The 26,783-nt window shown below is 41.3% G+C and overlaps 3 protein-coding genes and 1 long non-coding RNA gene across 7 annotated transcripts in view; 1 reads left to right on the top strand and 3 right to left on the bottom strand.

Annotated features, from left to right (window-relative positions):
• The window catches only part of Nfat (nuclear factor of activated T cells 3), a 60,786-nt gene extending 60,571 nt beyond the window's left edge, over positions 1-215 (bottom strand). Inside the window, exon 1 of the mRNA XM_078191133.1 lies at positions 8-215. Coding sequence (XP_078047259.1) covers positions 8-80 — 73 coding nt within the window. The 5' untranslated portion in view covers positions 81-215. The remainder of the gene's footprint in view (positions 1-7) is intronic.
• Positions 216-713: 498 nt separating this feature from the next.
• On the bottom strand, positions 714-18,458 carry Stai (stathmin). Of its 3 annotated transcripts, XM_078191138.1 has the most exons (8): positions 7,990-8,400; positions 6,934-7,023; positions 5,040-5,395; positions 4,796-4,936; positions 4,582-4,722; positions 4,146-4,301; positions 3,630-3,632; positions 714-3,482 (listed from the first exon to the last, which is right to left on the bottom strand). In XM_078191138.1, the coding sequence occupies exons 1-8, from the start codon at positions 8,063-8,065 to the stop codon at positions 3,390-3,392; spliced, it is 1,056 nt and encodes a 351-aa protein (XP_078047264.1). In that variant the 5' UTR covers positions 8,066-8,400; the 3' UTR covers positions 714-3,389. The 3 variants fall into 3 exon arrangements, with proteins under 3 accessions (XP_078047264.1, XP_078047263.1, XP_078047262.1); XM_078191137.1 differs by lacking the exons at positions 3,630-3,632; positions 4,146-4,301; positions 6,934-7,023; positions 7,990-8,400 and adding exons at positions 17,954-18,000; positions 18,444-18,458 and having other exon boundaries at positions 724-3,482; XM_078191136.1 differs by lacking the exons at positions 3,630-3,632; positions 4,146-4,301 and having other exon boundaries at positions 725-3,482; positions 7,990-8,385.
• Positions 15,258-18,803, top strand: LOC144475339 (uncharacterized). Its single transcript, XR_013494855.1, has 4 exons — positions 15,258-15,820; positions 15,913-16,136; positions 16,212-16,307; positions 16,403-18,803. It is a non-coding gene; the product is annotated as an uncharacterized LOC144475339 (long non-coding RNA).
• Positions 18,804-19,492: 689 nt separating this feature from the next.
• LOC144474978 (transcription elongation factor SPT6) lies at positions 19,493-26,747 on the bottom strand. 2 transcript variants are annotated; one of them, XR_013494803.1, is made up of 12 exons: positions 26,542-26,747; positions 26,377-26,467; positions 26,071-26,246; positions 25,878-25,997; positions 25,650-25,813; positions 25,318-25,570; positions 22,225-25,259; positions 21,632-22,148; positions 21,321-21,558; positions 20,859-21,252; positions 20,506-20,766; positions 19,493-20,397 (listed from the first exon to the last, which is right to left on the bottom strand). XR_013494803.1 is itself a non-coding variant. In XM_078190423.1 (11 exons), exons 1-11 carry the CDS (start codon positions 26,578-26,580, stop codon positions 20,559-20,561), a joined length of 5,235 nt encoding a protein of 1,744 aa, XP_078046549.1. In that variant the 5' UTR covers positions 26,581-26,747; the 3' UTR covers positions 19,493-20,558. The 2 variants fall into 2 exon arrangements, 1 of the variants encoding a protein (XP_078046549.1); XM_078190423.1 differs by having other exon boundaries at positions 19,493-20,766.
• Between the last annotated feature and the right edge of the window lie 36 nt (positions 26,748-26,783).

The following is a 26,783-nucleotide window of genomic DNA, read 5'->3' as shown; positions in this document are numbered from 1 at the left end:
CACTTACCGGCCGTGGCTTTGGTGTTTTTCCCATGATGCCTCCTGTTCTTCTTCTCCAGTAATCGGCCCTTCAGTAACATCGTACGCGCACTTTATCACGAATTTTCTCACTCGTCCCACACTGGCTACGCATTATTATTCGGCCGCACGGTAGCCATTTGCCCTCTACCTACTCGGCTATAAAGCCAATCTCGTCGTTTCGTTTAGCCTTTGGCTTTCGGCCATTCAACAGCCTTTGACGTCACTGTTGATCCCGGTGCCGTATCTAGACTGTTTCACAGCTTCTACCGGCTGTTTCAATATAACAAACACGTAACCTATAAATCATTGGCCAGTTTCTACCTGCAACTCCTTACGGTATCATAATCCGCGTGCAATCGTCCTGCCAAAGTCGAAAAACATACCCGAGCATTTATTATGCACGTTTGTATGAATCCCCGCACGGACAGGGTTCTACCGTCCATAAAAAACTGAGGAGCACTGGCAGATTTCAAATGGATCTGTTTTACCGATACACGGTAACGACTTTCAGCCGAGAATCGTAAATATTTAGTACTCTAATAGCAGAGCCAAATTTGTGGCTCTTAAATTCAGAATTGAGAACGTACGCTTTCCAGTCGAATTTTCTATGGTATGCGACTCATGGTTTTCTAGGACGGATAAAAGAGGAATGAGAGAGACAGAGAGAGAAAGAAAGAACAGCTTGCAGATGCGTGTAGGTACGGCCTTTTACTTCACATAATCATATTCTCGGTCGAACACACAATATCCCAACCGAAAAAGTTAAACAAAGAATATCGAAGGCAGCCAATGTATCGTTCAGAAGTCGGTTTCTCGCGATTCTTCTCTTGTTCGTACGAATACATTTTGCGATAAGTTCCCCTGCGTGTCGATTTTGCTTCCGTCGCTTTACGATAAGACAATACCAAAGCTCACAAGAAACCATACGTACATTGTAAATTGTAATAACCATATCATATCTATATATATGTATATATATATACCGCCGCGTATAAATCTATATATATATATATTTATATATATAAATATATAATAACGTAAGTCGAAAAGGATAATCGCATTAACATACATACGTCGGGCATCTATATTTAATAATCGTGCGAGTTACATTTTGCAAAAAGATCACAACAATTATGCAAAAATAGACGTTACTCGCCGCCTGTCGTAATTGCGATAGGGAAAAAGAAAAGAAATTCTACGTTTCCTTCTTTTTTTTCTGTATCGGTATTGCGGTAGGTAGCGAGTTAACACTCGGCAATATAGGTTACAGTTGCATACTCGTCGACGTAGTAAGTGTTCTAATATGTTCTCCCATTCGATCTCCTTTTCGATTAATTAATTTGTTACATTTCTTTCCCCTCGTTCCTTTCTCTACTTCTTTTCCTTTTTTTTGTTATATCTCGCATTAGCACTTCTGCGAATAGCCATTTGTAAAAATTTGTCTGTATGTATACATAGTTATTCGATATCTAGATCGTAGGGTATCGGTTGCAATATCACTGCGGCAAAGTTGTTTTCCCTATGCGCCATAGTTTGTTTCTCGTTTTCTTGACGATACCGTGCCCAGAGCGAAAACTTTCCTCTGAGTTTAATGACACTCCCCTGATATTTGTATAAAATATGTATACGTGTAGATACATATGTATATATACGAAATACATATCTATGTAGGCCGAGAAATCGTCAGCTGCTTATAATATTGTTATAAAAAGGAAAATCCGACGAAAACTTTGCTCTAGCACGGCGCGCGATTCAAATTACTCCTCATTATTAGTTTCTTGTGCTCTTTTAGTTTTTGTTCGTTTTTAAATATGTACTTCCAGCGATGATATATAACACGCATGTAATTAAGGCCCCTAGCCACGGTAACCATGCGTGCGTAGAGGAATCAAATGTCTCTCTTTCTCTCTCTCATACTCTCTCGTTCTCACTTAAACACTACACATTTTGACAAATAAGTAAGTCATCACAGAAGCATCATATTATCATATTCAATTAGACTACATATCTTGTGAATGTTCTTGTTTCAGTTAGCGCAGTAATATTACAATGATCGAGTACAAAATGGTTTTAAAGTTTTCAAGCCTAGTATAAAGCACTATCATATAATGTTATAGAGTGTGCTTACATGTCGGGCACATACCATACACACACACATACGTACGCTGCTTCTTTTTTTCTTTTCGTTTATTTGCGCATGGTATGTGTACACACATATGGTCGCCATTACCACTTAAGATCTAATTGTAGCGGCAGTATTCTATTTTATTACTCTATGAGTGAAAGCAAAAAACATTTTTTAACAAACAGAAGTACCGATATAAAAATGAAAATACGAATGAGTGTTAAAAAAAAAGAAGAGAAGATAAATAGTGAAAATGATAGTACAATGTGGATTGTAAAAGGCTTAACACGTTCCTCCTAGACCGATCGTTCTCTTTACGATCCATACAATGATTTCTTTGCGACCGGGTTGCTTAAAAGTCAACAACAACCACCATAGCCATCATAAAAAATGATACATACATATATATATATTTTTATATATATGGAAAACAAGCATGTTATAAAAATGAAAAGAGATCTTAAAAAGTATCAGTGACTCCAACGGTACACAATCAATCACAAAACACAGAGAAGTTATATCCGTTTATAATAATGCCATCTCGTAGAGGATCTACAATTATGTAAGTGGTAGGCACGTCAGAACCGAAAAATCAATATTTTACACGTCGTATCCAAAAACTCCGGTATCGTACGTGTACAATATATATCTGTGTACCCCCTTTTCTCGACACCCCTTCCCCTATTAAAAGCAGACGAGTTTTCTCTTTCAGATAAAGGCATTAATTTTTCTTTGCGCGAGTATAAAACAGGAAACGGTTGGGATAATGAAAGATGAGGAAGTAGATCACTTTCTCTCTCTCTTTCTCTCTCTCTCTTTCTCTCTCTCTCCCTTATCTAATCAAACTGTGTAGTCTCCCAACCGTCGTGATTTAAATAATGATCGTTAAAATTGCAAATCGCTTCGTCTACTACAATCGCTTGCGAGTGTTCCTTTGAAATCGATCTCGTTTCGACTTTTTTTTGTCTATTTGTTGTTTAGTTTGTTTCATCCAGCGAACGAAAATGGCACAAAGCGTAACGGAGGTCTCGCCAAGCACAACGAGCAACTGCTCCTTGGATTTAATTCTCGAATTTGAAACACGTAACTTCGATGACCTATTCAGCGAGCTGACGCTGCGAGCGCCTCTTTAATTAGTCGAATCTCGCCTCTCTCTCCCTCTCCTCCCTGTCTCTCTTTCCTCGATTTTGTCACGATGAAAAAAGTATTTTAACGAGGATTGCGTTCGCGAACAATCTCCAGTTTACCCAGAGCTGGCGGTCTCGTTCTCAGCGGGCAGGTTGGACTGCTCGGACAGGGCTGCTTTGTTCTGTCTCACCAGCTCGGCGCGCCTCTCCTTTGAAACAACAGAAACCAACGGTACTTTAAACTGCTAACCTACGAGCGGCTTAAAACTCTTTTATAGAAACAGAACGGAAAATAGTTCCATGCCAACTGATAGTAAGCTAGCTATACATCTAGGGTACACCGTGAATGCAGAGACATGCTGAAAAGAACTGTGGCTGGGGACATACGGGGTGTAAATCCAACGTTCGTTTACCGTTTAACGGTCCGCACGTATCAAAATGGTGAAAAAATGAAAAGGAACGATGTGTCGCGAACCAACCGTTTTCTGGCAAAAGCACTTTGAAGCTGGGACCAACGGCATGACACGGCACCGCCCCTTTGCGGCACGCGGTTGGTCGTACTTTAATCGAGTTTTCCGAGAAGACTGTACGTTTGAGACAAATGGTTTTTTTTGCTTTTTAAATCGTCGAGCTATAGTCAAGGAATTTAGTTTCACGTGATGATTTTCCAGGTATAATTTACATCCCGTACGCTACATGTAACACTATTCCTCGTAGAGATCCTCTGCAAATTAATCCGGGGAAGCAAGATTTGTAATCACAGGACTCCTATGAGCGAAACAGATACCATAAGAAGCAAGCGATTACGGGGGGAAATGGAATGGCAATAAGACAACCAGAATATCGAGTCAACAGAAAGAGAGCGGAATTACATGCTGGCGAATAGCCTGTACACGGCGTTGAATCTCTCGGCGCCGGTTCTTCTCCGCAGTAGAAATCCTATTGGTATGAATGCACCTCATCTTCTGATTCTCTGTGATGTAGATGTCTTCCGCCGTCTCGCGTACTTTCATTATCTTCACGGTGTTCTAAACGACCATTTCAAAGACCCTTATTGGGGGTGAATTCATACTGTGCGCAGAGGAAGAAAGGATTTCCACTGAAACAATTGATCTTCGGAAAAGAATGCAACGCTTTCTATAAACATGACCAACGGGGAACCAAGTGTGTGCGAGACCAGAACGAGCTACAACAAGCGAGAAATCCTTCCTGGATACTGCTCCAAAGAAACCATACCCGTGGAACCAAACCATAATAACTAGAAACGAATGTAGCCATTATTATCAGATGGACTGTGTTGAGACTTACGTAGTTGCGCAGTTTCTCCTTCTGTTCACGCTCAAGGTTCTCGCGACGTTCACGGGCCTGGTCCAATTTGCCCTGGATCTGGGTCTCAAGCTGCTGGACCCGCTCGGATATTGATTGACGGACGCGAGCTGCTTGTTCCTCCTGTAGATTCATCGAAATAAACGTTTAATTTATTGTCGAATAAAGGAGGATGAAGCCAACGGATTGTACTAACGTGTTCCTTGAGACGATCCAGCATCCTTTTGATGTTCTCATCACGCTGAGCGGCAGCAGTCTTCAGCTTCTCTTCGACGGCCAAGCGAACCTCCTCGGTCTGCTGTTCAAGGCTCAAGCGACTCTTCTCGACGCTCTCAAACTGAAAAACGGAAACAGAAAAATAAGCTCTAACGATCCGTGTCGCATGCCAGAGTGGTTTTTGAGAGGTATCCAATTTGTTGGAGTGCCTCGCTCGAACTAACGTGTTCTTTCAGCTTGTTCTTCAGCTCGGCGATATGCGCCTCTCGCTTCTCCTCCGTGTTGTTCATCTTGGCGTCCAGCGACTCGCGGGTCGCGGCGATAAAAGCGGCGCTAAGCTCATCTTTCTTGCGAGCTGCCTCCTCGATTTTGCTAAGCTTCGCGGCGAGTGCGGCCAGCTTATGAGCTTCAAGCGATAGTCTTCTTTCCTCCGCCGCTCGCAGCTTGTCCTCGATAGCGACTTGTTGAGTCGGACTCGTTTGTGGCGGCGACGGTGCCCTCTTCGGCACTGTTGGCTCTGCCAAGATCACCTCGTAGCACAAGCCGCCCTTCGACTTTTCCTGGCATCGAATCTCGGTCGCTATAGAGCATGCCGGTAAGTAAATCACATTCGAACGACATTCCTAGATTCTAATTATATCAACCCGGTAATCCCACCATTCATGAATCGATTTATTCTATTTCGTGAAAATGAACCGAATTCTGCTTGAAGAATTGATTCTTTAGTTGTGAACGTGTGCTTTTCACGTGGACAAATTATTGTGCGTTCCGTGGAGATCAAATTTGGTTGTTCTCTTTTTTGTTTTATGATTTTACTGCGCCTTTAGACGTATCTTTTTTCATTCAACAATTCGTTCCTTTTAAGGGAAAAATTACAGAGGATGAAATGACATACTAGAGCCTTTGGGGGAACTATCCAAGGGGGAACTACTACTGCTTGCGCAGACTGCGAGGGTTAACACCTTGGATGATGTGATTTGGATAAAAGCCTTAAACTTTTTAATGACGATCGAAAGAGTTGTATGCACCAGGAAAAAATACTAAACCTGGTTGGCACAGTATAAGACTTGATACTAGCATTTTATAGAATCAACCGTTTCCCAAACAAATTGTGAAAAATTTTAAAATTAAGGAATAAAACTGTTATTTATGATAATTATTAAGAAAACAATGTTTAATCAAGTGTAGAGTTACTATAAGATCACTGTAACCGTTCAAATTTTCAGGATACAGAACCGCGATCGCTATACATACCTACTACAGAATTAGCAATAGGAGGATGAAGAAAACGGTCGAAAAATCGATGAAAATCCAAACAGATGTAATCTTTTAAGCCAACTGAATAATCTCGGAATAAATAGAGGTCTGCAGCCCGACGATTAATATCCCGGGAATGAAGCGGCGCCTGAGCTATTAGCGACGTAGCGAACCGAGGCGACAGATAAATCGGCGCGGCAATTAAGGGTCGTTGATTAAAAAGCGTCATCGCGACAATCCATTTGGCCGGAGAGAATTCCTCGATCCCCATGTATCTCGGGGTTGCCGAGTCAGTTACGGAAGTATGACTCAGAGACAGGAGAAGGAAGGATCGATCACAGCCCACGGGACGATTGTCTCTAGGCGCCACGACGTCTAGCGTCGGCACACGCACCTTTCAGAGGCCACCCCACACGTATAACGTTTATGTTCTCCAACATTCGCCCGGTGTCGATTTATAATTCACCCGGCGACATATTGGCGACTGTTCGCGCGGCGCCGGGTTCGTTGCACCTTCGCCTAACGATTCTTGGAAAATTGAGGGCGATTCGATCGCCCCCCCCCCCCCCCCTCCCGGACTCCCTCCCGAGTCGATCGATTTTTCGAAAAAGACAAGCAAGACGCGGCCGGGAACCGGCACCAGCCAGCGCGGCGCGTTTACCTTGACTTTGTCGGAACCGGTGATTTCAGATCATCAGCTTTAACATCATTGACAAGGAGAAAAGCTCGTCGCGGCCAGGCGTATAAAGTCGAGGGCGATTAAGCGCGGAGCTCGATCACGGCCGCGTAATGAGAACGGCTCGCTAATTAAAGGGGTAGAAAAATAGCGGTGCACGCGGATCTCTGTCTGTGTGTACTCACTGATGAACTTCACTTTCTTCGGCTGCTTGGTCCGCGGTTTCCCTTTGCCGCTCGGTTTCTTGAAGGGCGCGTTGCCCCTTCTGTCGCCCGCTTCGGAAATTCAGAATCGATCAGTGCCTGCCGTGTTACCGTCGGGGCCACGGAAACGGGGATCGTGCTTTAATTATCGGGAAATCGATGCAACCGTCTACTCGCTATCGGCCGGCTACGGTGGCCATCTTGGGCCGCACCCCGATCGTTTTGCGGTGCTCTTCCGTGGATCACGTGCGTGACGACCGCCCCTAAGATCCCAGCCAACACTCGACCAGATTCGAAACGATTGTCGCGAAAGCCGTTGGGAAAATCTGCCCGTTTATCGTTTTTTTGGTCTCACTAGAAACTCGAGTTAATTGTTTTAGGGTATACGAGAAATTCGAATAATTTTGTTCGCGACTACCGGCACGGCAAACGATCAGCACACATGGTGGTGGCATCGCGGTGGCACAAGTGCACCATGAGTACGGATTGGTGGACGGCGGAGGAATTGATCGAACTGCAGGTGTCTAGGATAATACGATACCAGCGTGATATCGACCACCGTCGACTGCGGTGAAAATCCGGCTGCCATCAATTTCGGGCAGCGTAACGCATAGGAGGCCTTTCAGCCACGAGAAATAAGTCTTTCTTTAACGTAAATATAATTGTAGCATTGAACAATAGCGATAGAAACTATATTTTTGCACGAGCCTTCGAACTAGGCGTAATTTTCTTTTCGAACATCGAATAAATCGCGTCAACCGATAGAGCAATTAACTCTAGACCAATACTTTAGGTATCGCGACCGCCGATCGTTGTCAAAACTGAATAAGCCAATGACGATCATACCAGATCTCTACAGGATACAACAAGACGAAAATTAACCGAGAGTTTGGATCACCTTGATCATATATCGCGACTCTTCCCTTTAGGGACTAGCTTTACCGAGATCGCGGTGGTGGCCGCGAGCGGAGAACGGTTGCATCTCCGGTTAGGGTTTCGGACGTTGTTACAAGGTCGAAGGAGAACTGGAGGACTCACCTACGATGCTCAAGGGTGCCTTGCAGCTGTGACAGAAGCACTGCAGCACTGAGTCGCGCACGAGACCGATCAGCATGTTTCTAGTGTGGTTATCGGACTTGTAATCCTTCGCTCTCTTGCTCTCGTGTTAGGCGAAAACGAAACGGGAAAGCTTCGCGCGCGATACTACAGGGGAGAAAGGAACGAAAACTGAAAAGCGGTGATGACGGCAAAAGGACACGTCCGACCAGCGACGAGAAGGACCGGAAGTGGCTGAACTCGTATCTGGGGCGGTGGCTGGAGGGCGACTGATCCGCACAGTGCGCCACGACGCCCGGCGTCGCTCAATATCCACCCACCGGGCGCCTCTTGCGCCCTAGCCGCGGCGGACCACCTCCCTGCCACTACCGGCAGCCTACCCGACGACAAGCCACCCTTCCACCTCTGCCGCTAACCTCCAACCTCCAACCTCCACCTCAAGCAGGCTTAATATGCCTATAGCGTGTGGACCCGGCTCTGCCGGTCGCTAGGCACGTGTGGAAGCCTACGCGGAGGCGTAAAATACCATCTGTCCCACCCCGACCATCCCCTTCGAGCCTCTTACACTTTCGGCTCTATACCCCCTAGGCCCCCTGATCAATGGACGCCCGCCTCTTCGGGTACTTGCCAAGTTCCGCAGCAGGCGCTCTCTGGAAAAAATGACGATTGAAAAGCTACTTTTTCCAGGCAGCATTTGACTAGCCCGTGTTTCAGCACGTGGGGCGTATTATAAATGCGAGAAGACCGAATTACCTTCGAATTGTGTACAGTTTTTATTAGTAAACTTGCTGCAATAATGTAATTTATCTAAGTGTAAAATCATAAGGTAAGAAACTACTGGTCATTCTGTCCGTGGTAGGTCCAGTGTTAAAACTCTATTTAACACAAAAGGAATAATCGCATAACTTTGCAACGAGACAAAGTACGTTTTAACACGTTGACGACGGCGCCGATTTTCAGAGTTCTTTCCGTGGGGCGGCACTCGAATTCACGGTCTGCTCCGTGGGGCGGCGCGCGCCTCAGATTACGCTGTTCGATACGTTTTCTGCGTTATAATAATCACTACGCGATGTTTATAGATCTCGACCAGCTAAAAGCGAATTTGAAATCAGTTTTTGTCTATCATCCTCAGTATATTCAGGAAATCGATTTTGAAAAAAATCGCAATATTTCAACTTTGACCTCAATTTATAACAAAGAACTTTATAACAAAACTACGAAAGCTATACGATTTCTGTTAGATTCAGTGAATTCCGTAGACTTGAACTAATACATTGATATGCTATAGTTTCCAAGATCAATTTGCATATACCTGTAAATGTTAAATAAACCTGACGGGACTAGTTTTAGCCTTAATTTTGGAATACTTTATTTAATTTTACTCAAACAGTAGAGGTCTGACGCGAATTCTCACCATCGCACGCAATTCTGTGAACATTTGTGATACAATAAAAATTAATAAAAAATTTCTCCCGCTACAGGCAAAACGGAAACAGCAACGAGTTGTGTTCATGTGTTTTCAAAATTGGAGCGACGTTAGATTTTTAAAGTGAACGGATAAAAGGCCGGTATGCATGTTAGGCACTTCCGAAAACGACAAATGTGTTATTGTTCAAGGTAGAAATAATAAATTAAAGCCGGACATAGTATTCCTTTATAACGAAGCTAAGAAGGGGGTTCACCTATCGGATCAGATGTCTTCTTATTATAGTTGCCTACGCAGAACGGTAAAGTGGTATAGAAAAATAGCGATCGAGTTAGTATGCGGAACTTGTCTCGTCAATGCTTGGTACATACATAGAAAACGGGGTACCGAATGTATGAAAATTTTTAAATTGCGCGAAAAAATTATCGATTACCTCCTCAGTAAAGTAGAACCGCTAAATGTACAATTTGAAACTGAAGCAGTGCCCAAACAACGTAGACATTTTCTACAGACGTTCCAAGCACCCGCGAAAAAAACGAGACAGCGATGTAAAGAATGCTATAAACGTATGTCTAGAATAAAAGGTAGGCAGTATGCCACGAACAAGGAGAAAAAAGTAAAAACATATTGTAACCGATGTAAGGGCCAACCGGCACAAAAAAAATTAAATAATTATTTTATGTTTATAATATTGAATTGTTATGTTTTTATATTGAATGGTTACCTTTTTAATATTAAATGTCTGTTTATAATGTTGAGAATTGAAAAATAAACCTATTTTGTACGGTGATGCACGCCGGCGTCAACGTGTTAAGTACCCGTTTTTTTATTTGAAGCGTCTGCGAACGTGAAATTATTTCAGGATTGGGTTCACTGTTGGCTCGGATGGATAATACTGGACGAGGGTGAGTTCGACACCTGGTTGCAACAGACACGACAAGATGGCAATTCTGTAAACGAAGATCAATTGCGATGTCGTAGAATATGATGCACAAGGAGGGTCCGATACCTCACGGAGGAAACAGGTCACACTTAATAAAGTATTGCAACGATGAACGAAGACTGAAATGCATTTGAAGTTCTGTACTCGCTCGCTGTAGAGTACGCTATTTGAAATACAATTAAGTACACTGGTGCGCCCTTTCGAAATCAAATAATACAGCTAAGTGGTAGGCGTTGTTAGAAAACCATAGCCCTCGGGCGCAATGGTTCGTTAAGCGATGAACTGTCTCTGACGAAAGTCCATGCAAGTTAGATGTCTAGAATTACAAATCAATCAGGAATGCATATAAATATTTAAGATTTGAACAAGCAAAATAATTACCGCGGAAAGTGGGCCTACTCGGTTTCCACAGAGTCTTCAATTACCAGCTAAATGGCTCCAACTTTGTTTTGTGGAGGTGAATTGAAGTGAATAATTTAACCGGGTGTCGGGTGCTTAAGAGCTACCCGGGGGCTGAAGTATCTGTCCAATCTTAACCGCCCTCCGGTCTATTATATTCGAATTTCAGTTTTTAACAGAGCGAGCGTAATTGCAAGATGTATTGTGGAAAAAGATGGCCGATTTGGGACGCGAAAGGAGACGTATCGCTGATATGTCCTGCCGTAGAGGGCCTACGTATCTGCTCGATCAGAACTACCCTTGAGTCCACTACATCCCCTCTGAATAATAGACGATATCTTCGTTCGAAGATCAGAGCCGAACTTTTTTGTTCTTTTCGCCCCGACATTCATGGAATCTGTAACTCGCCACGTGCGGTTATACTCCAATTTCGTGTTAAACTATCATCTGTTCGAGGACTACTCCTAGGGTCCTGCTCGAGACCAGGCTCGCGGCCAAGTGGCTGATGAATGAGTTCCTCTTACGAATTCCACAGTTTAAACAAAGATATTTACATAGGTTAAGTCAACCGAGCGAATTGAGATATTATAGACGATTATTTATATCAGCCAAGTGTAGAATGCTTGAAAAAAGCTGTGTAAGAAGCGGCCACTTCATCGTGCTATTTGACTTCTTTTATTGATCTACAACTTGGCTGCAGGCCTTGTCATTAATGGTCTCCTAAACGCGTATAAAATGGTACTAAATAATTTCCTCTGAATGGGGTTGAATTATGGAGGTACGAGTAAGCTAACTTAACACGTTGACACCGGCGTCGATATTCACGATTTTCTCTATGAGTCGGCGCCCGAAATTTTAAAAAATTAAATAATTATGTGAAGTTTATAATATTGAATTTCTATGTTTTTACTATTGAGTATCTGTTTATAATGTTGAGATAAAATAACATAAACCTATTTTGTAGTATCTATTTTGTGAAATGCAAGCAAAATAAACAAATGTTCGCAGCCTATGGATCTGACTGATGGGTGAGAATGAAGCAGAGGAGTGCAACCATGTTTTGGGGAACCTCTGACTTGTCTACGAAGATCGGTGATCAGGTGAAGTTGTGGTTTCATTGGAGAATGTTTCGAAGGAGATGTTAAAGGGGATGACTCGAGAGCAATATTTTACATGGAGCGATCGAAGGCTAATTATACGTTGGCAGTTCGGAAGTAAGAATGTCTTCCACCACCCCCGACCACCATGGAACCACTTATACTTTTGGCTCAGCCCCCAGCCAGATCAATGGACGATATCTTCTTCGAGCGATAACCCGTGGAATTCCGCAGTTCATCGGAGAAACTCGACTCGCTGAGTCACGCCGAAGAACAGCAGGAAAATCGAGGGATCATCGATCGCCGTTCCACAGAGAGAAATTGAAATCGTATCTCATATCACGACGACGTTTTAACTATTCGGGAAATACGTCGGGGGTGCTATTTACCAAAAACTATCGTCCAATTTCGCCCACTCCGAGCCGGGCTCGTTGCCAACTTTCTGATCAATGGACACATCTCTGCGGAACTTGGTATAGCTTAGCGCGGCTGGTTTTGTTCGACGTTCTTAGGGTCCGTGCTACTAGAACCGACGAGTATAATGGAAGTATAGTACCGTGTGTATGTCGGGGTCCGGGAGCTAATAGCGCGTTCCGCTGGCCAACAACACGGCCGATTGTTGCTACAGGTTATTGATTTTCGAGTTTGCGAAGATTTTACGTAACCGTGGCCTATTTTGCCGGTCACGTCTACTGCAAATTCGACCGTCCGGCTACACTCGCTTGCGTCATCTGAAGACGCAACGTACGAAATGTCAACTGCGAAGTTGACGTGCCGGAGGGCTACCGAAATCCTTGAGGCTCGCGTCGGCTGCGTCGATATTCGCGATAAGTACGTACACCTTGAGCTATCTTGCTATATTGCTATCTTTTTGGAATCCTTGATCTCTTTCTGTCTTGATTTTTTTATATTGAAAAGACTATAAACTTTATCTATATTTTACCTATGGACAGATATGTTAGGCATGCTAATTCTATCGTACGAACAATTTAATTCGTTCTTCATAAAATTGGTGGTAGGAAATGTATTTGGACTTGCGGTTGTCTCGAAAAATGTTCAAACCGTGAGAAGTTTGCACGTGATGTGCCGGCTGGACTCGAAGGACTTGCATTTGATACTTCTCTTTATTTAACTCTCTTTTAACTATGTTTCAACTGGTACAAAACGCGAAACGCTTAAAACCCTAACCGTTGCAACCTGATCCACGAAGGCGTGATTTGAGCTCCAGATATATAGCAGGCTATAATCAAGGGCAAATACTCGCGGAAAGGTGCCTAATAAACCAATTTGCTGACTTCCTTCCTTAGCCGCTCAATCCCAAACTGATTTACAACCCGTGGCGACCCTGCTATAAACCTAGGCATATGCAAACCTTAACAAAACCCCCAGAAATATTCCAATAAATAGAAGCTGATTTTCATGTGCAAGTAAGCCGGTACAGAATTATTTCAGTAGAAGATCTAGCCAACATAAACCGTACTGGCATAAGCTACATTGCATTTACGATGATTGTGACGAACCGTCTTTCACCCTGAGTGCATTAGCTTGAAAATTGAACGCTAACCCAGTTAAAAAAGTAAGCGACGGTGTCTGCTAACTGTTAGAGGATATTTTCGAAAAAGCACTCGCGCATATTTTCCCTAATGGCTCCGAAACGACTGCCAAATTGGTCCCAAGGTCTAAAGTCCAGACTGCATTACCGAAAACGCAGAAGAGTGGATTACCAACAAATTTCCGGGCGCCAGAATCACCCCGCATTGTCCATGAGCGTGTTCTCTAATTGTTTCGTGGCTCGAGCCACCCTCCGGAGACCCGGGTCCGGGCACAATTCAGCCATTGTCGCTCCCCGATTTCCTCCAAAATGGTTCATCAATATTTTTTCTTCCTGCTCGCGTCTATATTTGCTCTAGATTGCTCTCCGCCGAGAACTCCTGTGCCCTCCTGCGCACGGGTTCATCCCTTGTCCTCGGATCTCTGACCTCCCCCATTCGTTTTCTTCTTTATGGTGAGGGCGAATATTTGTACTCGCGGGGTTTTAATATATCGTGGCGTACTGTAGGGTCTGGACATAGCCGAACAAATTATTTCTGCTATTCTTATTTACGGTGTTTCGTGTCGAACATGGTTACTTGGAACACTGTTACGGTGGCCGCATCTCAGATTCCGATGCTGATCATTTTTTATCATTTGCTCTATAATACCGCGTCAAATTCATTCTAAAGATTTCGAATAGAATTTAGAGAACATGGGTATTATTAATGGACTGCGAAATTTTATACAAAATAAAAATTGTAATTTTTAATAAACAAGTAATATGAGTAAAAATTCTTCTAATGTCTTCACAGCTTTTTATTCGCGGTCTAGTTATTAGTTGTGTTACCATTAGTGTCATCACTAGTGTTATCAATATTCTATCGCTAGGTTAATCGTTGGCTTACAATGTACATAAATTGTCCTCTTCCAAAAAGATAAATTGTTAACGACAAAGAAGTTCAAGGCAGCGTACTTTTTACGGAAACGATAGGACAATGGGGGTTCAGAGTGGAAAAACGATAGCCTGTTTTAGTAGTAGTTTTTGACACTAACGTTTGTGAAAAAGTAAAGAAAATAATAGAACCAACTGTGTATTACCCGACACGTTAATCCTTATGACGGCAAGCTGGCAGTTGAGTGCTCATTTAGCATAATGTTCCATTAAGGATCAATACACAGAGTGCAGCAAGAATAAACGCAGTACAGTCGAGAACGGGAGAGAGCTCTGTATGTGAAAATCAGCGGAGTATTTGAAATAAAGACGCAGAGTATAAATATTAATTTGCTATATAATTTGATAATTAAATGAAATAAATTAATTAAATTTCACTCATCTTTATAAACAAATACATACCTCTGAAAGAAATACCTTAAGAAATATACTTAAGTAATATACTAAAAATAAAATTATAGAAATTCCTGAGCGTGCCCAGTGCTCATACGAATTTAGACTATTAGTCCCGAAGTAATAATTCCACCCTTAGCAACTGACCTAAACTTTTCGAAAATTACAGGCTTTGAATATATTATTAAACGAGGAAACCACTCCTGAAATTAAGGGTGTTCGCCTCTAAATCTCCATTACAACAGAGGAAGACTCGAAACTACCTAAAACGGTATTTTCGGCAATGTCCCGTAAATATGGATACTAAAAATAGTTCAGAGGACGATTGTCCTTGTTCGACGAAAACCTTTCGTCCCTATTATAAGGAGAGAGAGAGAGAGAGAGAGAGAGAGAGAGAGAGAGAGAGAGAGAGAGAGAGAGAGTGCAAGGAGGGGCGGAGATAGGTAGCAATTCCGTCCCATGTTTTCCGTTCCCGCGAATCGAAGAATCGCAGTGCTGGTACCAACGTGACGCATTACGGGCGAAGGATACGTCCGCAAAGTGAATGAATCTTCCAACGGTGGATCGATATCGTGGAATATTTTCAGAAGCCGGCACACCAACCGGGGGAAACAGGAGGCGACGTTAATAATGCATTCGCCCCTTTTTCCGTTGGTCACGAACCGCGGCAAATTGCGCAGAAATCGGAACCACAGGCATATAGCACCGGCTACGGGAACAACCCGACCGAATTGTTTAGAGAAACGTTCCGCGGTAACTTCGTCGATACTGGCGTATTCGCGCAGAACCAATTCCACAGTAAAGGCAACGAGATCTTATGGGAAATGAGGCTCGAAACGTAAGTCCAGACCAGTTCTCTGGCTCGTCATTCGAGCCACTGTGGCCTGATCGTGCACGGTGAAAGACAAACTGCGGGAGATCGATAATATTACGTACCTCGCTGTTTTATATTTAATTGGAAACACACGAAATTGGTACCGTTCACGGAAGAGACGAGGCACGAGTTTTAATTTGTGAGAAGTGAGCATCTGGTTAACGATCGTCCTCTTGGTACCGGTTCAGGATTAAGGGTATGGTGGGCCAAGTTTGCTCCACGATCTGTGTATCTTGTTAGACGTCGCAGTCCGCAGAATTTTTACTTTAAATGGTGGATTGATTACAGCACCCAGTTGTCGAAAAAAAGGGAATCTACACCGGTGAAATAAATAATCCCTAGTTGGAAATTGTCCAGTTGTAACAGGAGAAGAAAATCAGCCGGACGGAGAAAAAAATATTTGCGGAACTTAATCCGGCAAGTTTAATGAGCTTCGCCAGCTCGTTAGATTTAATTGGATCTAAAGAAGCGTCAACGAATAAGAAAAAACGAAGAATAGAGAGAAAAAGTCGGTAAGAGGTGGTCTCGTTCGACCGGATAAAAATGCATCGTTTTAAAACGTGCTTTATCGATGTATACCCTTTAAGGCGGGAAGAAGAAGTTCACAACCGGGGAGAGGAGAGTTTCTCTCTGTGGAAAAACGGTCCGATATATACGTATACATATATAGGTTATGCATATAGGTATGTATACGTGCATCTTGCACGTTGCTGGACAATCGGATTAACCTACGCACTTCAATGTCAACGTGCACACAAACCGTGTATGCTCTTTCCAGACAAACGCCGGGAGAATGGTTTTTAGCATGTGTATGATCTCTGTGCTCGGTTGCTCGTACCTGAACCGACCGGTCTCTAACTGAAAGGCAAAGACTTAGAGGTTCTAAGTCGTGCGCCTGGTGGTCGACGCCGCGTTGAATTGTGAAATAGCATTATTTATCGATACGCGACACCCATGCGGGGCCCCGTTACACTGTACACTGGCCACGGTAATGGGAAATCGATACAATTGTTTCGCATTGCGAAACTCCCAATTGCCGGGAAATTCTGCATGATCGACGCCAAACTCTGCGATCATTCGTTCGGATCAACTTAGCTTTCACAACCTCGGAAAATAATTTATTGCGTGGTAATTGGTCGGCTGCCTATCGTTTACGTTGCTTTTCTGTGCCTATTCTTCGTATTTGAGGATTTATTGATTGATTTTAATCACGAACCGATAACTCGCCCCCTTAACAGTTACGCAACGTAACAATTTCCTGGAATCTGTGAAGCGCCATCTAATCCGTTCCTTGGTTTTGATCAATGCAATCTGATAATTTCATTAGATTAGTAACAGTGGAGTAGAAATTCTTAGTAGAATATTTACAGCAGAAATTAAATTAGTTTGAAGAGTTACTAAATTCGAATAAAATCTCTTTAATTGAAATGCCCTCATTCATGTAAATTATTCGGCACATGACTTTATAAAAGTTAAAGAAGAGAATATTTCATAAAGGAAATGTATCATAGCCATTAATTCATCATGCATTGAACGTTGCGTTGTATGTTTTTTCACATATGCGCTTATATAATATGTTGCGTATAATGAATTTGATACTAAAAATTGAAAATGGCCATCAGATCCGAATTATAATATTATAAAAATAATAGAGTCGCATTCTGTAAAGATTGAAATGACGGAGCAATTTATTTATAAAAATTATTACCGATGAAACGATTTAATTGGTTGTAGATTGGTACCCATCCAATTGAGTTTGCAGAGCGCATTAATTATGGAGCATTTTGTAATTGCGATTGATTTCCGGAGGTTGAGAACCACTGAAAGGCGTTCAAGCACTGCAGTCAAGTCAGGCTGCAGTTGCCACGGCGAAGTGCAGCCTGCACTTCTCCGAGGACGCCAATGAAGGGCTCTGACCTCTTCTCAGCAACTACATATGTATCTACTTTCTGCTGCCTTAGGGTGTGTTCCTACTGTCACCTAAATTACTTTACTAATTAAGGATCCTTTGTCGCGATGACTTCGAATTGGGGTAGCCAAAAATCTCAACACGCACTATCCTGCTCACAATTTCTTTGTCCGATGCTATTTCGATACATTACTGACGACGATTTTATGTGTTATCCTGTCGCGAACTTCGAGTAAATTCTTCAAGGAAACGAACCGTTACAAATATGGCAGTTGCCTAATTCAAATAAATCGAGTGAGAACGCATTAAAATCGGTCAATTAATCAAAGCTTGATAGGGTCATAATTCACGAAACATAGATGTCTTTTATTTGTCATAACAGTTGTTTTACCCTTGTACACATGTAATGTCATCACTTACGTTCACCGTTGACAGGCGATTCCGTTACTGTAGCCATTGCAGGATCACTGAAAAAAAACACCCATACTCATACCGATCCATCGATTTTTTTTTGTAAATGATTGTCATCTTTGTTGTCACATTTTACTTTGTCTACTACAAAATCTTTACTCCAAAACGCTAGTCCGCGAGAATCACCGCACTTCGAACAAAGAAGCCAGACAAAGAAATTTATCCACCTTCTTGATTTTGCATGAATTTAATCAGCCTGGACCCGAGACATTTCTGTACTACTTTATGTCAACGTCTTCTTTACCACTCTTATCTTATCGTAAAGTAGACAATGAATTACAATTAAATATGGTGCGCGATTGTTGTTGTTCTTATGTAAGCTAGGGAGCAGCTGCAGAGAAAGAAAAAAGGGCACGAAATTCCATAGGAACGATTGCCCGATGTGCAGTGATACTATGTCATAAAGGACCGTACTATTTATGAATATAGGGACAGTTACCTGGCGAACGGTAATTGCCGGCTGTTCTTTGTATTGTTAGCAAAACAGCGTTCAACAAACTCGTTTGAACTTGCTCTGAGAAAGCCAATGGCTGCGATTGACTTCTACGCATGATCACGTTCAAGAAAACATACCGCAGTCACGCCGTAAATCGAATTGCGGAAAACGCTGAGCGTGACTGCCAAGATGAAAAAGGAAACTAAACAAAGAAAGACACGGTTCTTTGTTTCATGTGTCAACTGTAAAGGTCAAGAATTTCGATTCAGGGCAGATGCATTCGAGCGACCGGCACACGGCGTCTCTTTGTTCGAATCGAAAGCGTCCCTATCTGCGAACATGTCAACACAGATTCTTAATAAATGCTCCGACTTACCTGTTTTTCACCTGGGAAGAACAAAGAAACGATGCGATCGGGATTATACTGTGCGTGTAGAAATGCTGCAGCAGAAAGGATCACGTACACACTCGACAATAATGCAAGGAGATCTGAACGGTTGCCGGACTTGCTAGCAGCTTTTATTGCGACATGCAAGTATCCCTGTGTATTCCAGCGATTCACACCAGTTACTGTTTGGCTAGTATTGGCTACAAGCATGACGCACGCAAACACATTGAAACGGCACGAACCTCTATAGCCTCTGATTGGTCAATGCCAACGATCGGCGCCTCGGGATTCGCCTATTTGAATTCGGAACGTTGTGTTAAATCGTAACAGGACGTGTCACGCGGATCCTTCACTACGCACTCGCAATACCGTTTTATTGTTTAAAAGTATAGTGATTGTAAATAGGACGGGTTTGGAGAAGGTAACCGTAGCTTTTTCCGTTTGCTTTGTTTATCGCAAGAACATCTATTCTATCTGCGTCGTAGACCAGGATGCGGTCTAATAGATACAACGGCTCTAAATATTATTAAGAAAGTAATTTCAAAATTAATGTAACACAAAGTAAAAAGTTCGTTAATTTGAAATATAAGATAGACTGTTTGCATAGTTAATGTTTTATTAATTTGTTTTAGATTTCATTTATGGATTATTAATAAACGTGATTTTTTTATTTGCTTAGGGTATATTTCTATATAATCGTCCATGTACGATGATTTATTTGTTTGTTTACCCTTTATTGCGAAGGCGACGACGTCTCGTACATATATATATATAAATATACACGTCTGTTTTCAAGCACGAGACGGTCGCACCGTTTAAAAAAGATTCATTCCGGATGAATCATATGTCTCTCCATCTCTAGCAACGTGCGACCAATATGTGTGGGAAGCTGTGACCGTTGTGCGACCATACGAACGTAAAAATTCGTTCCAAATATGGTGGAGTCGTTATAACTGGTTCTGATGATTTTACGAGAAGACGCCATATATTCGTTAAAGTTTTAGCTAAACCTCGTGAGTTTCACTTTCAGCAATTTAGCTTAGAACAACTTTTTTGCTAATAATGATTAATTAGATACTTTCTAATTCATCGATAGATCTATTAGTAAATACAGACATAGATATTTTAATCAGTATATATTTCATGTTACTAATCTTCCATAGTAAAATATATATGTTAAACTTGCATATGGTAATATATTTATATAAAACTGTTTCTTACATAAGTAAAACTTATGCTTATTTCTTGATAATTGTATATCGGCCTATTGGCAGTATCTTTATCATGGTTTTTGAAACTATCCAATGATATGTTTTGAGCAAACGTGTGGTAGCCGCATTTTTTATAATCGTTGTTTAAAAATGTATTTTCACTGAGGTAGAATACGTCAAGTATTACAAAAATATGAAAAACAGAATAATGTGTGCTTTTACACCAAAAGAAAGGTGTCTTATTTAACTGAAGTAGATATTCTATATATTAAAATGTCGCTCTTGTTAGCTAGGGTAACTTAAATATTTTTCTATCGAGCGCCGTTGAATATTCGTAATACAAAGTCTGGTAAAGGTTCTAGAAAAAGAATGTATAATTTGTACTCGTAATAAATACGTCCCAGCAGTAAAAAGTGATCCATGTCACTGGGAAAAGACAAGGATCATTCATCCTAGTCTAACTTACTCATTCTTTCGTTTATAAAAGAAAATATAGTTTCGGGTAGTTAATTGTCCTAGCTAATCCCAACTTTCGTCGTACAAGGGGGTACCATCTCCGCTGAGGGACATACTCTGGGGACTAGAGTTTGTAAATGGAGTTCCTCTAGGCGACTTATATGACGGTGTACGTCCTGACGGCGTTCTATTCCTTGGGGTTGATCTATCGTTTTGGAGTTCTTGAATCCGTGGCGTTTTTCTAGTGTCATCGAATCTTGGAATAATATTTCTGAAACGAAAAATATAATGTTAAACATAGTAATATCTAGAGAGACTCTAACCATAAGAGATACTACGGCTTATAATTAACGTTTTACTTACGGTTCTTTGGAAGTGGTTTGTTTTGCACGTGCCCAAGCTTCAGCGGCTTCAGTCCAATTAGTTTCTTCATACGCATCAGAACTGGGTCTCTGAGTCCTTACCGGCCTATGGGCATTAGTGTTCATTGCAGGAGGAATCGGTTGCAAAAATGATCCTTTAGCATTGCTCGGCGTCTGAGGGTGGTGAGGAGTATGATGCGGAGTATGATATGGAGTCATGAATGGTGTTTGTCCCGAAGGTGTATATGGTGTGAACATTCCATAGTTATTGACGCTTGCGGCGCCTGGAGTATGTGGTGGATAATGTGGAGTTTGGCTTGCGACTTTCGAGAGGTTATGCAGCATATGATGTGGCATATTTTGTGCAACTCTCTGTACTGCATCCGGATTTACTCCTAAAAAATAATATTATTAAAGTACAAAGATAGTACGATGTTTCCGCCGAATGAAAATTAAAATTTACCACTAATTGCTGGAGTACTAGTGTACGGAGTTCTAGAAGTCATTGCTCCTTGTGGTGTACCAGGTGTAATTTGTCCTGGTATAGGATCTCTGAAATGTTCTTTAAACCATCGGAACAAGTCATTAATTCTGCTGAATATGTGACCTCTAAATTTAAATCCATCAGGCGTTATAGAAACGTATTCGTGGCGACAACGAACACGCGGAAGGTATGAAAGCAGAAATTTTCCAGGATAATTCTGAAATGAATATAAATTAATTTAGTATGTAGAATTTCAGAAGCATTAATGATTAATTCAGAACTAATTTTACCTTCGCTGCAGAAACAATATACGGTATTCCACCAGGGTTTTGCTTTTTCTGCTCCTTTATAATTTCCTCTGCCTTATCCTTGATTCCTTCTAACGCTGGTTTAAAGTATTTAAAATCCAAAAGTTCAGAAGCATACGCTGCCATCGGATTCACATGTCTTGCAATAATTTCATCTAAATCTTCGAACTCCTCGTTTCCAATCCACAAACTGCGACCTAAAGAGAACGTATTCTCCTTGCCCTCTTCCCTCACATCTATGTGTTGGTAAATTTTTTCTGTGACTTTCCAGGTTACTGTTAAGTGATCAGATCCTTTGCTACTTGGCCGTATTATCGTTTCCCCTTGTTTCATTGTTTGCATCAATTTCTCGGCCTCTGCAAAGCTTACATTATGGAAACTAGGATGAATTATAACGCGTTTCACATAAGTTTGCCTTTGTTGCGCTTTCTTAGCATCCTCTTCAATCTTTTTATCTTTTTCTTCTGCCTCCGCATCATAGTAAACATCTTTCTGAGGTCTAAAAAGAACATGCATGGTTTATCATTCATGGAAATTATTGAATTTGGAAAGAAGTCTATTATTTGATACATTACCTCCACTCGCGATTTTTATCTACGAGGTCGCTAGTTTTACTTGTACATTCCACGCTAAATCGCTCCACTTCAATTTTGATTATGCGGCAGTGGATCACTTGACCAACGTGTACTCTCTCTTCTGGATTACTAACATGTTTGTCAGACAAATTCTTTATGTGAATATAACCGGATATACCATTGTCCAGTCTCAAACGCACTCCAGTTGCTTTTCCAGGGCAACCGCCCGCGTCAAAGTGATTCCACACCTCAGAAAGTTCTGGGAAGTCATTTTTCAAACAAAACGGACACTGCCATAGACCGGTCTCATCGTTTCTAACCGGATTTGCCTGGTCCAGCTGTTCACCTTGTGGTTTTCTATGACTTATCCCAATCACCGTCGCCAAGACTAATTTACCAACAAAAAATGTTTCAGGAGTTTCTTTGGTCAAGATATCAAACAAATTCTCTGCATTCGGAGTCTGATAGGGTACTCGGAGATCTTTGTACCTAGAATTCAGTTCGGCCCTTATATCGTAAAGAGTTATGCATTTATTTCCAAAGCCTTGTCTTTCCAGTTCTTCGGCGAACGCGTCTAGATCTAGATCCTTCAATCTCTCTGGCGATTCAAGAATTTCCTCTAAGGCACCAGCAGGATTCGCGTCTTCGTCGTCATACTCTAAAGCATCTACTGCCATTTTTCTAGCCCATTCGTACGTCTCTGGATGTACACGCGAACCATCCAAAACTTCTACGTACGCCTCTGTGCTGTCCCCTAAGCTATTTGTGTCTATCTTAATGAAACCAGCACAGTTAACGAATACTTTAGGACCCATATGACAAGCTGTTATAAGTTGCGTTCTATTCTCCAATCTCTGATTGGTTTGTTTCAGAATCTTCATCAAAGACTGACTCTTCCTTGCTCCTAGGCCACATACAAACTGTACTAAATTCGCGGTATAAGGCTGCTGAACAGCTCTGTTTAAATCTACACCCACTTCATTCACACAGTTTATAAATTCTAAATATAAATTCTCGATAAGATCCTCTTTAGATAGTTGATCTTGCAAAGGATGGTATTTAAGGCACAGGATTTCTTCGTCTATAGTGCATAGTTGCGAGAACTCAAACAGTGGATCTTGTAGTCTTCTAGCCAATGATATAGCTTGCCTCAACAGATCTGGATAGTCTCTAAACTCTGCAACACCTCTATTGCTATTTGAATAAACTGTACTCAATTCATTGTCACATATCTCCACCTGGATCGGAGGAAACTGCTCCTCTTCCGTTAGATTACTAATACATTCTTTTATGTCTGCCATTATCATTAATGCATCTCTCGATTCGCCGCTTAGGGCCACAACGTGTGGCTTTTTCGTGGCAATAAAATTCTTAATTGCTAATAAATCAGCCTCCTTCATAATCTTTTCGTTCTCTCTAAAACTATTCTTGCGTTTCATTAAATGCGGCAACCTCAAGTAGTCAGTGCATTCTCCGTCCGGAGCGATTATGCAGGCGAATGCAGCTTGAGATTGATCAGGTACATACGCTACACCCATTACACGGATTCCTTTGCTTGTGTCCCAATCGTCATCGCTCTCTTCAGGGTATTCACAGGTGTACGGAGCAATTTTTATCCAGTTGTACATTTTACGACAACAAGCTTTCATAACACAATCTTTCGCCTCCGTTAAGAGACTAGACAGTAGTTCCTTTTTCAATTGCGGTATTATAATTCGATTTAAAGCTATCTCGACACTGCCGGTTCGCAAAGCATTCCAATCTTGCACACTCTTACTAAATTCGTCTCTGTAGTACAGCTGTTTTATTTCATCGACATAGTTGCTGCTGGTATTGCCACCTATCTCGTCGCTGAACGATATAGTAATTAGCTTATCCTCTTGCCCCATCATTAATTTTAGGAACTGATCTCCAACGAGATCCCGTACAGGCTTATGTTTGATATACTTCAACGTATAAAGAGGATGATTTTCATCAATCTCCTTTATTCCTTTTTTATTGGGCGTCACGGATATCTTTGCTCTCTCCATGTACATCTCCCTAACACACTTACGGACTAATGGTTCATGCGCTAATTGAATTGCGACCATTAATTGCACAGCCTTCAGTACTTCGTCGCTTGTTTTAAAAACAGCTGAGCAGAATTCGTTAGCCACTGTAGCAGGTTCTGCGGGTTCCTGCTCTACTTCGTGACGCTGATAATTGTCTCTAAGATTCTCAGCAAAGTGCTCGGGAGACAAACCGAATTTTTTAGCAAGTCCATCTAAACCAGCCTTCCTACAAATTGCATACGGACCTTTCCGGACGGGCTGTTTCAATGTATCCTCACTTTCTTCTTCCATGTCCTCTATATCTGGTAATTCCTCTGGAGGATCTTCTCCGTTTTCTTCAGCTTGAGCAATTTGTAGCCGTCTCTTCTCGATTCTGGATCTCCTACGTTCTTCCATTTGCTTTTTACGCAAGTCTTCCTGCATAGCTGGAAGGTCTTGACTGTAGTAAAGCATGAAGTGACGGTAAATGTCGTTCAATTCCTCAAAAGTTTGAACATTCTTTAGACGATCAATGTCGTCGTCTTTAATTACTCGTACATTATCGGGCAACGGAGCATCAGGATTCTTCATGATCTCATCCAATTGGTAGTTTCTCATTTTATCAAACAATTTCAATACATTTTCTTTTCTTTGTTTTAACTGACACCACTTCGCGTCGTACTTATATATCTTCCATAAATCATTGATATTCAGTTCTGGCTGCACGTATTCTTTTCTGTAAAATGAAATGAAAGGAACCTCGAAATTCTGATTCCGCATAAAGTCAAGAGCTTTTTTTATCTTTCCAATCGTCTGTGGGCCCTTTTTTGCTCTTTCTTTGGCCTCCTCATTTAAATGAGCATCTTGTACCGAAATTGTTGGCTGACAAAACACTTGTTTGTAAATCCAATCCGCTTCGAGCTCTAATTCATCTGAACCTTCTACCGTTGGTGAAATTGGAATAGACCGTAATTGCATACGTTCAGGAATGTCTGTAGTTCGAATCTGAAATATTACGTTTATGTTAAAACTGTATTAGTAATATTTTTAATCGTTTAATTACCTCGTTATCCACATCGGTAAAATGGCCGCGTATAAGTTCACTGGGTTCATAAATTTCAAAAATGCTTTTCTTTGTACTTTTCTTCTTTATATGCTTTTTCATCCGTCTCGGTCGGTCTTCTGTTTCCTCTTGTAGATACTCGTCCTCTTCCTCTTCCTCTTCCTCTTCTTCTTCAAGCCCATCTTCCCCATATTTTCCAAATTCATCGTAATCGAAATCAATACCAAAAATATCTTGAGCTTCTTGCAAAGCACTGTATCAATCAAATGAATGTGTAATTATTAGAAAAAAATTTTATATATATTATTTTTGTTGTTGTAAATATTTCTTACGCATCAGAGAAAACAGGTTTCCGTTTCTTTTTCTTCTCAGTTATGGGTACTCCATCTCCATCCACAATAAAATCATCTTCATCTTCACTCTCTTCTTCATCAAATACATCTGCATCTGCTCCTCTCTGGCTGTGACTAATTTCACTTCTTCCTTCATCATCCTCCTAAAAACAAAAATACATATCAAAAGAATAAATTCCCACTTTAAAAGGTTTATTAAAAACTTACATCTCCAGAGCCTTGGAATAATTCATTAGCAATTGCATCTCTTTCATCGTCTCCCTCTTTCTCTTGCTCACCATCTGATTCTTCATCTTGTATTCTACGAAGACGTTTAAATCTCCGTTTCTACAACAAAATATAGTATAAGAGAATCATATTATTATAGTTTATACCGTTTATTTTCTTATTCTCTACATACCCTTTCAACTTTAACTCCTAAATTTTCTTCCAATAGGTCATAGTCCTCATCTTCTAAACGATCATCAAAATCTTCATCATCACTTTTTTTACGTTTTCTAGAATCATCTGATGCATCACTATCTTCTCCATCATTTTCTTCAATTGGATTGTCATCAATAAGTCCATCAACTTCTCCTTTAAGCATGAGAAATACACAAATTTCGATAGGAAGATAGTATAATTTTAAGTAAGAAAAAAATTTCGAAGATATTCCTAAAAATATTTAAAAAATCAATTAACAATAATGAATGAATTATCTTCACACCTTCGTCATCATCCTCCTCGTCATCGCTATCGTGCATAGCCTTTAGTCTTTTTAGCTTCTTTCGTTCATTTACATTAAGCTCTTCTTCCTCCTACATCAAAAAATTTTAGGTTAATTACAATCGCCTAATTTTATTATTTTTATGTTAAATTTTTCGATACACACCTCGCTTTCCTCAGCTTCGACGTCTAGGTAATCAGCCATTTGCTCTAATAAATATGCAACACTCCTCAAAGAAATATACAAAAAGAACACTAATAAAGCAAACAAACAAATTCGAACAACTATTTTGGAAGAGAAAGCGGTCGAAACTGCACAGTGCACACTGGACAGCTGTTTAATATAGTATATACACAAAACTTGAATTGGGAGAGCGCATGTACAACTAACCAGGTTCAACTTTTTCA

The sequence above is a fragment of the Augochlora pura genome, chromosome 9, assembly GCF_028453695.1.
Source record: "Augochlora pura isolate Apur16 chromosome 9, APUR_v2.2.1, whole genome shotgun sequence".
Taxonomy (NCBI): Eukaryota; Metazoa; Arthropoda; class Insecta; order Hymenoptera; family Halictidae; genus Augochlora; species Augochlora pura.
The sequence above is the reverse complement of the archived record's forward strand: the minus strand, read 5'-3'. Positions and strand labels throughout refer to the sequence as shown.